The sequence below is a fragment of the Neolamprologus multifasciatus genome, chromosome 13, assembly GCF_963576455.1.
Source record: "Neolamprologus multifasciatus chromosome 13, fNeoMul1.2, whole genome shotgun sequence".
Classification (NCBI taxonomy): Eukaryota; Metazoa; Chordata; class Actinopteri; order Cichliformes; family Cichlidae; genus Neolamprologus; species Neolamprologus multifasciatus.
Window position 1 is genome coordinate 14,517,668 of NC_140451.1, and position 12,631 is coordinate 14,530,298.

The 12,631-nt window shown below is 39.6% G+C and overlaps 1 protein-coding gene across 24 annotated transcripts in view; it reads right to left on the minus strand.

Moving 5' to 3' along the window:
* Positions 1-1,880: 1,880 nt before the first annotated feature.
* LOC146505231 (neurexin-1a) overlaps positions 1,881-12,631 on the minus strand; it is a 254,006-nt gene continuing 243,255 nt past the window's right edge. For all 24 annotated transcript variants that reach the window (XM_085181656.1, XM_085181652.1, XM_085181653.1 and 21 more), the window contains one exon: positions 1,881-3,749. In XM_085181656.1, coding sequence (XP_085037782.1) covers positions 3,445-3,749 — 305 coding nt within the window. In that variant the 3' untranslated portion in view covers positions 1,881-3,444. The remainder of the gene's footprint in view (positions 3,750-12,631) is intronic.

The following is a 12,631-nucleotide window of genomic DNA, read 5'->3' on the forward strand; positions in this document are numbered from 1 at the left end:
TGCCTGACAACAAACGAAGTGTTAGAAAGCACTGCTAGTACATCTAACTACACAAGAGGTTATAATATTTGTAAGCACACCGCTTCAGAAGGCACCAGAGGTTAAGCTTAGTGACTTGAACTGGGGAGGTCCTAAGTTTCTTTTCCACTAGTACTTACCCAGCTTGACTCGACTTGACTCTACTCGGTTTCTGTCATTTTCCATTACTATTGAGTACAACCTCTATAAAAGTCCAGGATGTAATTTGTATGTGACACAAACACAACACAATAATGGAAGACATCGAGGGGATGGTCTACCTGCTGCTCGTTCTATGGCTTTGTCATACTCGGAGACTAGCATGACAAAGAGACTCAGTGATGCTTTTTATGCTGTAATTTTTCTCACTGCCAGGTTTAAAAAATGCGGTTTGGGAGAAGGAATCATCAAGCAATGCTATTTACTGGCCAATCGGTGGTATGCATTCTGTTGATTTCACAATTGTAGATCCACTCAGCTTGCTTGGAACCTCAGCTGAGCAGGTACTAAAAAGGCCTCCATGTGACCTTCATGCAATCGGTTTCCATTTGTGAACAGCTGCCTCCAAGTCTTTCATCACCAAGCACAATGCAAAGCATCGGATGCCGTAACCTACGCCACCACTGGACAGTAGAGCAGTGGAGATGTGTTCTCTAGAGTGTCAAATCACACTTCTCCATCGGGCAATCCAATGGATGAGTCTGGGTTTGGCCATTTCCAGATGGAAACCGTACTTGTCTGACTGCACTCTGCAAGTGTAAAGTTTGGTGGAGGGGGGATTGTGGTGTGGGGTTGTTTTCAGGAGTTGGGCTTGGCCCGTTAGTTCTAGTTCATGCTCCCAACTTTGAGGAAGCATGAAAGTTTGGGGATGGCCCCCTCACTGTTCCAACATGACTGCAGACCAGTGCACAAAGCAAGGTCTATAAAGACGAGGATTAGCAAGTTTGGTGTGGAAGAACTTGACTAGCCTGCACAGTCCTGACCTCGACCCGACAAAACACTTCTGGGATTAATTTGAGCGGAGACTGTGAGCCAGGTCTTCTTGTGTCTGACCTCAAAAATGTGCTTCTAGAAGAATGGTCAAAAATTCTCGTAAACACACTCCTAAATCTTTTGGAAAGCATCCCCAGAAGAGTTAAAGCTGTTATAGCTGCAGAGGGTGGGCTAACATTAAACCCTATAGATTAGAATGGGATGTCACTCAAGTTCATATGCGCGTGAAGGCAATATAATTTTGGCAATATAATGTAGAAACTTAGATCCTGCATGTTTTAGTACTTATGCATTGGTGAATTTTTCAAGCTGGCGGTTGCTGCCAGCTTTTTGTAGCTGATAAATAACAATGGATGCCCTTGACTCACAGTTGACTGCAAATGTCAAACTGAAAAACAATCGGTGCATATTTAGATAGAAGGGAGCTTACTAGACCAAATAGCCACTGAGTCATTTCTGCTTGAATATGGCGACATTAGCGACTCCTACTATAACACACCTGAGTTGGATTGTGAGTAATGTCGCCCCCTCCCCGGATTTGACAAGGATCAAGATAAGAGGAAGAAAAGTTTTAAAAGGCCGTCATGAGTAGACAGTGTTCTAGGAGTCCAATCGGTGTAGCACTCATTTAATGATGTAAAGAGTGCTTGCCTGATGACAAAATGAAAGTCATAATACCTGCATGTAGCTCTGACACATTTTATCCATAGTCTGGTTTTAAGTTCGCTTCAGTCATATTTTATTCATTTGATTTTTCAAAAAAAAAAAAAACCCTCATTTTTCTGACTCATTTTGATGTGGAGTACAAGAAGAAGTTCAACTGAACATGAAATGCTTGAAGAAATAAAAAGAGGAGCAAACAAAGAGAATTCATGATCATCATTTATAGTTCATGGTCATTTTTCCTCATACTCATTCCAAGTACAGGTCTCTGGAAAGCAGAATTGACTGACAGAATGACAGAACAAACACAGAACAGTTGAAATGGAGACTTATTTGAGCTATTCTCCTCTGGGTTTTGTGTCAGCCCAAGCGCACACTGGACAATCTTATTATACCACTTGGAAAACACACACACACAGCAAGTTAATTTATCTTTATCACTGGCATCATCCATCATCATCATCATCATCAACACTCATATTCTAGGTCTTCATTCTCACTCATGTAAGTCAGGATTGAGCAGGAAGGCAGTGATTCTACCAGGATCCTTAAAAGAGAGCCACACAAGTTGTCACGCCTCTCCGCTATCAACAGCTTGTGCAGGTTTCAGGTTAGGCTATTACTGGTCCAGGTTGGAATTTGTATAAAAACTATATAGGAACACATGTAAAAACAGGGAGAGATTCAAATTATTATCCAACTGAAAAAACAAAAACAAAATGCAGATGTCCTCATAAAATCGTCTATGTCTAGCAACACTTAATAACATTTATGTCTTCTTTTTGTCCTTTTTTTTAAAGGTTTTATTCCAAAACGGCTGAGGAGCAGTTATAGTTTGCATCATCTATACAACAGGCTATAAAACACCACTTTGTCACAGTCCAGAAAGCACATATAGATGTGGTTGTATTGTATATAAACATATGTACTGTAATAAGATAATTTTGCGTGCATGGTTCCTGAATGATCACCGTTGAGACATCTGCGGGATTCTGAGCGAAGTCTCTCCTTTGAGTTCACACAACGTGAAAACGAAGGCCTCCGGATTTCTTCCTGGCACAACTCACATATTCTTTTAAACCAAAGTCTTCAAGAGAAGCTGCCATCTGTTCTCATCTTTGCACTGCAGCAGCCCTGCCTGCCAGGTAATAGTCTTTGCAGGCCATCTCTGTCTCTACCGTGAGGACTTTTGGCTGATTCCTCGTCTCTGGCTTAAACGTCATGTGATTGATTTTTTTTTTTTAATTCCTCTTCATCCTCTTCATAAATGTTTGGCGTATTTTAATGTATGTATTTATTTATGCATTGTGCCATTTTACCTAGAAAAAGTCCCAGCAACACAAACACAGGCAATGGAAATGGAAACGTTAAGTCTGCTATGCTGTCACTCCATTTGCAAAGTGCATCTGTGCTCCTCCGGAAACACGGGAGTTCGATCACATTATCGTGGCCAAAGAACAAGTCACAGATGGGTTAATGGTGTTTTGCTGACATGTTAGATATGTATTTAGTTCATTTTTAATTGTTGGCAGACCCATTTTTCCTCCAGTCTTTTAACCTCAGTACTTTCTGTCCAGCGTTTAAGACTGAAGAAAGTTTATTTTTTAATTTTTTTTATTTACCATATTTTTTTTTCAGCTTTTCAGAGCATTGTCTTATGGGGGGAAAATGACTAAATAATGTTTGTATTTGTTGTTATATTACACAAGTCCTGATTTGTCTTTTTGATAAATGTTTACGTTGGCCTGACAACGACCAGAGCTTTGACAATCACACATAGTACTCCTTGTCCTTGTTCTTCTTGTTCTTGCTCGAGGTTTTCGCTGTGTTGACCTGTTTCTCTTTGACCACGGTTCCGTTGGACTGTGCCGAGTTGCTGATGTAGTTACGACTCTCGTCTACATGGTAGGAGCCTTCGTCTCTGTTCCGGTATTTATACATAGCATAAAGCAGGATGAGAATGCACAGCGCCGCTGCAGCTACGATGCCGACCACCATCCCCGTAGTACTGCTCGACTCCCGGAAGACCTCCTGTGTTCCTGGGTAACCCTTTGGTCCAGCACCAGTGGGATTGGCTGCAAGACAAAAAAAACAAGATTACTACAAAAAAGCCATGTTTTATGTTTCATCATTACTTTGACCGTATTGGTGTAATAAATGAGAGCATGCATTTTCCTATCTGCATGTACAAACGAATATCCCAAATATAATAGACATCAAGACTGACGATTTTCAAAGTACATGCTGGCTTAAATGGCTTTCCCATCAAATAGAAAAGCGCGCAGTCAGACAATGAATAGAGCACAATAGATTGAAATGGCATATAATGGCAAAGATAAGGGGTCTCAGCGAAGGTCTTTTTGCAGCGTGATCTGACACTTTAAGCGTTTAATATCCCATTGTGATGGCCAAAAGACTTCAAAAACGACTCTGACTGTTAAATACGACACAAATACCCCGAGCATATTTTAAAGGCAACACTTTACATGGTCTGACAGTCACAAAATTACTAAAGAAGTTACAATGAAATGCAACCCTAAGAAGAACCCTCAAAAGAGCCAGGGATGTTTTGTAGACTTCAATATAGCACTTGACCTTTCTAACCTTCTCCTCTGCCTATAGAGGACTAATCTAAATGTTATACTGGGAATATGGGAATTTTTTTATAAGCTATGATAACTAAGACAGGCAGCACTTCGCCCATAACAACAGTTGGATAAGTGGTTAAGTGAACGAATGGATGGATATATAGAAAAAAAAGAGATTTTCTAAATTCAAATGTCAGTAATGCTGACAAGACGACTAATGTGTTAATCAATCGCAGGGAAGCTCACAACTCATTACATGCTTTACAGCATAGTCATGAATGAACAAGCCATACTTCCAACATTCAGCATTCATCCGAGCAGCATGACTGTCTCACAGTCTCTGAAAATAAATCTTTCAGAAAGAAACAATTCTTCAATTGAATCAGCAGCTTTTTGCCAAAGGCTGTCTCGACTTCTTTGGTGGTGCTATTTTGAAAACATGTCAGTCCCCCCCTCCCTGATATCATTCAGTCCTCCTGGCACATCTCTCTGTGTGTTTTTGTAGCAGTCATCATTTCTGGTTAAGCCCCTCTTTGTTGCAATTGTGAAATCCAAACACTCAATGCTAACATTCGGAAATGAAAGCACTCTGTTTAGACTGGATCGGGAGAAAATATCTCAGGGATTTACCGCTGTGTTTAGATCGTAGTGATCTTGATGAGAAGATGTTAAGTTTCTGTTTGTATTTCCAGTGGACAAACTAACAATAACAGAAACAAACATAGATGTGTGGAGATGAAGGGCTCAAATGGCTCCTCTGTGTTGACTGGGCAGTTTTTTTTTTGTTTTTTTTTTTAGCAAGCTTTGCAGATTTTCCACTTTGTTGCTGCTTCTTGCAGCACTTATGAAATGATGCAGTGACTATGCTGTAACACACAGAATCATATGTGTTGATATAAGGGCCAGTTTGTTACGTAATGCAAATGGTAAAGTAGTCAGTTCACGTTTATTCCTACTGTAGGTTTTCATTGTCGCTATTGTATAACGTCGCATTTAAATTTCAAAGGTAATAAAGGCAATAAAGTAAAAGCAGCATGGGGCAAGTGTGCATTTCAAACTTCTGAAAAGGTCCCTCTAAAAGTGGAACAGAAAGCTGCAGCTGATTCAGAACTGGGGTAAGTCCTCGCTACAAACAAAAGTGGATCATTCAAGCTCTCAGATCTTTGCAAAACACTACAAAATACAGAGAGTGTTTCAGAACAACAATAACTTTTTCCAATCTGCAGGTCCATCGTCAGCTTTTCAGAGCAGTCAGAAAGCGGTCTGCACAATGTCCCGGGGTACAAACATGTAAGCAGAAAAGTAGAAGTTTGCTTCTCACTGATGTTTTTCTATGTTTATTTATGTCTTTTATTCATATTTTATGTGTCACTGTAACTATTAGATGAAGAGCTCACAATGTCATTTAAAGATGATCTACTGATACTTTCTAATGAGAAGTAATTATACACTGAAACATTAGAGATGCTTATATTAGTTGCCATTTATGCTCACATGAATAGCAATGGCAATATTGATCAGAACATCACGAGATATTCAATTCTTTGGCAAGCACAATTCTTAAAAAAGATTTAAATACAGTGGTCCCTCGCTATAACGCGGTTCACTTTTCGCGGCCTCGCTGTTTTGCGGATTTCACCTAGTGCGGGTTATTTTTAGAACGTAATTTTTAGAACGAATAAATGAGGGACCACTGTATAATAAATTCGAGAAAAGAGTTTGAAATTGATCATACGTGTGCTGTCCTTCATGTCCTACTTTGTCGTCCTACTGTCATCACTTATTTATCTTTTTATATTTTGGTTTAAGAAATAAAATGCATGCATTAGCTACAATTATTACAATTTTAAATCAAAAGGAGAATAAAAAGGATAGCAGAGTTTTATTGTGTTGAAGTTTGTCATAATCACCTCTTCCTATCTTATCAGACCCTTATTTAATGACAGACAATGTACTTCTGTGAGCATTTATCAAATAGGACTCTTCTGAAAAAGAAAAAGAATTCAGTGAAGGAGAAACCAATCGTACGCAGTAACTCTAAATGGGATTATTATCAATGCTGCTGAACAAGCCTAACAATAAAATGGAGGTTGGGGGGTGGATTTACTTTGCATTGACCTATCTGCAAACTATTCTTGTTCTTCTTCTACATATGTCTTTGACTATTGTTACACAGTGATGTCGATGTTTTATAACACTGAAAGCATCCTACTACCAGGGATCCTCCTGTGAATATGAGAGTGATAGCACATCAGCAAACCCACTTCATTTTCTGAATGCTATCCAAGCTATAATACAGCTCTCCTTATGTCTCTGCTAGCTCTCATCATTGTTCTCTCTCTTGTGCCTTTACTCATTGTCGATGGCTTTGGAAATAAAGCACTTTTTGATTACTCCCATATCTCCTCTTGAGTGACAGTTGAATTCTCAGACAAACAATGACTTCGAATGGTGTTCTATTTGCTCGTGATCAACCTCTATCAGGTATGTCTATTTTAGGAAAATATTGGACTAAAGGGCACAAAAAAGTGTAAACTGCAAAGGGCAAAAGTTCCCCAAGCTGTCTATCAGACGCAAAGATGCTGCTCCTCTTCATTGACATGTTTTCCAGCATGGTTAGACTGATCAGCGGCCCAAGTATGCTTCCAATGCTATCCGACATTCAAGGACAAGCAGAGAGTACCAATGGGGGATTGAATGTGACTGAGCGTTGCAACAGATTAGCTCTGCTTGTGACAAGCCCACTTATCCTTGCAGACAGGTGTGAAGAATGCTCTCGCCTTGTGGGCAAAAGCCACTGGTTGACACGGCTCGTCCCAAGCAAACCATCGCACGGGCATTAACGGTGAGTTACTTTCATATGTGCTATCTATCCTTTGTTCAGGGTCGAAAAAGTTGAAAGTGTAGATGACATAGCAGGTTGATGGAGGATAGACGTCTTGATGTGGCACTCTAGAGTTTTATATGAGACCTCGGCTGGTTCGGGAGGGAGGCAGCCTCAGACTGCTACATCAGGAGTGAGCTATGTGATAAAAGTATCATGGTGCGCTGTTCTTCCTTGTGTGATCTAACACCTCCAGCTCTGGGCTTTGTTATTTCCTCTTGCCAGGATCTGTTGATTGGCTCCCCACAGGCTGAGCTCACACAGCAACTTTACATTGGAAAGCTCTCAATTAACTGACCACAATCCGTCTTTCATCACTGAAAAAGTAAAATAAATGGGTTAAATGAGCTACTCATTTACTTCGACATTAATGGAAATCTTCCTATGGAGGGCTACAACAGCCCCCCAAAAAATCAAACTAAGTGAAAAAAAAATAACTACATAAATGAATTAAAATGCCCCCAAAAAATAAAATAATTGTTGGCCTTAATTTTTTGGGATCGGGACATACAGCCATAATTCTCCTTTAATTTGCTTATATAAAAATTATAATATGAAGAAAAATGCTAGCTTAAATTCCCCCTCACCCTCCATGACTGTGGTATGTTTGTGTTCCTAAATTCTGGGTGCTCTGCGCAGTATTTAAAATTTACCAGGACACTTCTGATCTGTTGGCGCCACTCTTACAGCTCGTAAGAACTCAATACTTTTATGGTGCAGAGAGCTGACCATTAAATGAAAGGTTAACACTAAATTTAGCACAGTGCTGACACAACCATGTTTTGTCTAAAGCTATTAGCATTTACAGTAGCTCTTTATTTCACCTTTAGTCTCAGCACTGTCTATCAAATAGCCACCTGATGGGATCTTACACAGTCCACTAGACTGCCTTTAACACAGTGATGCAGCTCATTTGTTACCCATGTGCCTGACTGTGCCCCTGCCCTACAGTGTGCCTGAACTCAAGTGGAGTTCAGATAAAGTAATGTCCCAGACCCAAGGCCACTGAGAAAACCCCAAAAGGACCTCAGTCAAAATGCATCTGCCTGTCTGCTCATTAGCACTCCATCATCTCAGAATGAAGGCACATAAACTGAGAAAGAAATAGCGACTGAAACAAGTGTTTAAAATGATGGCTGCTCTTATGAGCTCTACTCGAGCGCACCCAAGGGTAAAATTAGACATGGGGAAAATGACCTTAAAGTGTGTCTAGTTTCATGGCAGCATTGCAGGGGTGTGCTTGTGAAGCGATGGAGGTAAACTCAGGGGGGTTAACTTTTGAAGGATTGCAGTTGGGTAAAAGCTGCCAGAATAACTCTCTCCTCCACGTCTCATCCCAGAGCAAGAGTTCAGTCTCATATCCAGAGCATCATAAAGTCTTTGCTGTTTTATTTACAAGGACAGCAGTTAATGTTCTAGTTATTTAGTCACAAATCATTCGCTTTCACCAGAGATTTCTTGAGAGGAGATGCACAAAAAAGTAAATAAATTAAATAAAAACTGAACAAAGAAGCAAAGATTTGATATGTGACCTTGATACATGAGTTTTAGTGGAAGAAAAGAAACAGCCTGGCTAAGACACTGCACTTTGCCATGCAGTGTTAATAAACAGTGCAAAGCAACTTTGAAGACTTTGATGCTTTTCTTTCTTCGGGCTTTATTTGATTGCATCTCTTCTCTTAATTCTGCCTGCATCCTTCAGTATGGATATATGAGCTTGCCTCTTGAAGATATTAGCACTGACGCATAGGAAAATGTCATTTAAAAGCCGGAGAAATGCCTGATGTGATTCTACTTCTCTTTGCCTGACTTCTTTGTGCCACATGCGCTCAAGGAGAGAAATGGGATCAGAGATTTTGCACTGTCAGGTGGGATTTGAATAAATGGTCCTCTTCAAAGACTATTTTTCCTCATTTGTCTCCAGCGAAAGGGTTCATTTGTTTGGTAATTTGCAACAGGGCAGGTTGATGGGGGCCATAGATGAAGGAAGAGCACAGCAGGGGGTGGGTTTACTTCAGGTGTCTGTAAGACTTGTTGAGAGGTAATGGAGCAACCAAGATTATTCAGAATATATTGAACAGACAGGCTGGGCTTGACCTTTCATTAGCTTTTGTTGCTAATGGCTTCAAAGGGTTGTGCAGGGTAGACAAGGATAAAGCTTTTTTCTAAGCAGATGCACAATGGCAAGGCTGTTTTAATGCTTCAATGGAAATGAATCAAATAATAAAGTAATTTTCATTTTTTATCAAGAAACTAGCGAAAAGAAATTTTGTGTAAATTTGGCCATCCGCAAACTGCAACAGCTGACAACATGAGCAACACATCATGCATCGTTGAGGGCTTAGGGAGGTGTGGCTGCAGGTTTGCCTTCAGATCAACCAGGCTTACAGCTATTGGCATGCTCAGTGACACACTGCTGTTATTCAGCCAGATTAGTGTTATACCATCTTCTTACTTCACATATCCAGCTATAATCATGAGCTGTCAGAGTTGTCATATAGCCGGGGATCATTTTGCAGACAGGTCACTGTATCAACTGCAGCAGAGCCAAAACATTTATTAAATCCCTCTTGCCTCTTTAATTATCGGAGTGTCCTCAAGAAGTGATGCAAGCCACCCTGTACTTGTGACATGCTGGCAGTATGCCTCATGACAGCTTGCATATATGAGTCTGAAGTGGCTCTGCGCACGCTGATGGTGGATGATGAACTGAGAGCTGAGTGAGCATGAAATGAAGTGAGAATTATTAAAAAGGTGTTTGATTTAACCCCACTAAAAGGTATGATGCAGTTTAAGCCTTTGCCAAGAGGGATTCCACTAAAAAGGCAAGATGAAAGAAGATGACTAAGCTTACTCAGCTTTAATGTCACAAGTCTGGAGTTCATCTCTTGATTAGAGAGGTAGAGTTCTATAGTGTGAGGCTATGAGGTCTCGGGCTCTATACCTACTTACTTATGGCTCTGTAGCTAGGTAACATTGTGTCATTGTGTTCATACCTGTATTTTGTTTCATGATGATAACACAAACAGCTTTAAATATGTTGACACAAGTTGCTATGACAACTGTGTGCACAAAAACTGTGATTAACCACATTGTTGGACACTTGCCACACCCAGGACTGATAACTGTCAGATCTGCTGAATCACAAAATCATTTAAATAATAGTGAGATGGGCTGAAAGATCTCAAAAATCAACTCACTTCCCAGGAGTGGGAAGGTTCACCTACCTGCCAAAATTACCTAGCAAAATTACTGCTAGAGCACATTAATGACTCGTCCAGGAAGTCATAAAAGAACGCAGGCCTGACACCTCAATTAAGGTCAGAGTTCATGATTCAACAATATGAACAAGACCAGGCAAAAAATGAAATCCATGGGAGAGATTCAAGGTGAAAACCACTGCTGACTAAAAAAGGTCACAAAGGCTCATTTGCCAAAAAACATCTTGAGGATGTCCAAGATTCTTTGGCAAAATATTCTGTAGAGTGGTGAGACAAAAGCTCAACTATTTGGACGGTTTACTTCCTGCTACACCTGCTATAAACAAGAACATCAGTCAAACATGGCATTAGTGTGCTTTTCACATTAATAAATCAAATCATCATTTAAAAACTGCATTTTGTATTTACTTGGGTTATCTTTGTTGAATGTTCAAAAATCTCTGAAGATCTTAAACTTGAAATAAGAAATCAGAAGTATAGGAAAACCTTTTTCAGAAAACTGTACATATGTTTTAATAGAGACTATTTCTTATCCCCACAACAACTTAATGACCACCTTAGATAGCAGGTCAACAAAAATATCAAATGCATATAAAGATGAGATAATCTTTACATGCATTTTCCAGACTGGTACATTTTTTTATTAATATTTGTAATCTCTTAGTTGCTTTTACTATTTCAATAACTGGTCTTTAACTGAGCAACTTTTCTTTTCTTGGTTAGCAAAGTCTTTCATGCCCTACTTAGACTCATAAACAGACACAATGTGTTATCATCAATGTCAGCACACCAGAAAGATGAACGGTGAAAAAAAAATAAAAGTAATTGAAAATATAAATACGGTGGGATCAGTAAAGAGAAAGACTGACAGTAAGTGTAAAATCCTGTTTTCTCTCAGAACACACTTCATTTAAAATAGGATGTAGAGAGAAGACTTGAATGGCATAATCCGCAGTGAAAGAGTGCAAGAAAAACAAAAATGGCAAAATTCCATAAGGCTGTCTGCAGAAAGTAGCAGACTATAGGAAAATAACAGCAACATGTTGGCAAAAAGAGTAGACGTGATGCTTGAAGGTCATCGGCGTTGTTCCCGGCTGTGAGCTACGACCACGTTCAATAGGCCTCTGGTTTCGAAAAAAGGCCTTTTTTTTTTCCATTAGTTAAACCATCTCTGCTAGTCGCAGTCTGGCATGCAAGGTGCATGACACTGTATTCAGCAAAGGGAAAAATGAACACACACAGAGTTCCAGCTGGGTATGATTGAATAACCTATTAAATGTGGGCAGTGACCTCTTAAGCCAGCACAGTGCTCTTAATGTTTCATTAATCTCACAGCTACTTTTAAAACAATAATTTACTATAATTTTTTTTCCTCCTGTCTGGGTGCATTCCAGTCATTGCCATGGGGTTAAAGAGAGTATTCGTTTACCGTTTGATTTATTGGTTTACTCTATGTATTGTTTCCCCAACCATAAATTAAATCTATTAAAACAAAATGTCAAACACATTAGCAGCCGCTAATGTCACTGCAGAATGCTTGAGGATAAAAAAAAAAAAAAAAAAAGATGAGCACGCATAGAGAGAAGAGGAAACTAGAGATGATTAACCTTAACCTGCCTATGGGCAATGTGCAGCAAAAGGCTATTTCTAGCAGAGAATAAAAGCACTCAAAGATTATGTGTGAAATGCAAAGGTCTGCACATACCACAAGTCTCACTGAGGCTGATGGTGTGAACCTAGATAATGTTGGGGGAGGGGGCTTTTCTCTTTCATACAAATCAAATTTTACATGATTGCATGTTGCATAATTAATGACGGTATAATGGTGGAAAACTAAAGGTGCACGGGTATAAAAGATAAACACCCAGCTCAGGTGTCGAGTGTTTGGATGTTTGGATATATCCGTCTACTTTTGTGCGCTCTCTCAAAAGAAAGGAAAAAAAAACATTAGAAGTCAGGGATCAGAGAATCCTAACTTCAGAGGAAACATTGTGTATTCTGTCAGGTGTAAGAGAAACTTCCTCATGTTTTCCTCCATCATTTATTTATTATGAGGTATGGAGGGGGGGGCTTTGTTCTCAAGTAATAATTAAGGGAGTCAATTTCAAAGCTGGTATTGATTTCTATGGGCCACTAAGGAATAGTTAGATTTTATTGGGTCGTACGCTTAAAGCTGCATGAAGAAAACAGCCAATTGTAGCTTAATATGAAACAGCTATTTTGTGTATAATAAAAGTATAATGCTACATTTGACAGCCAGTTAG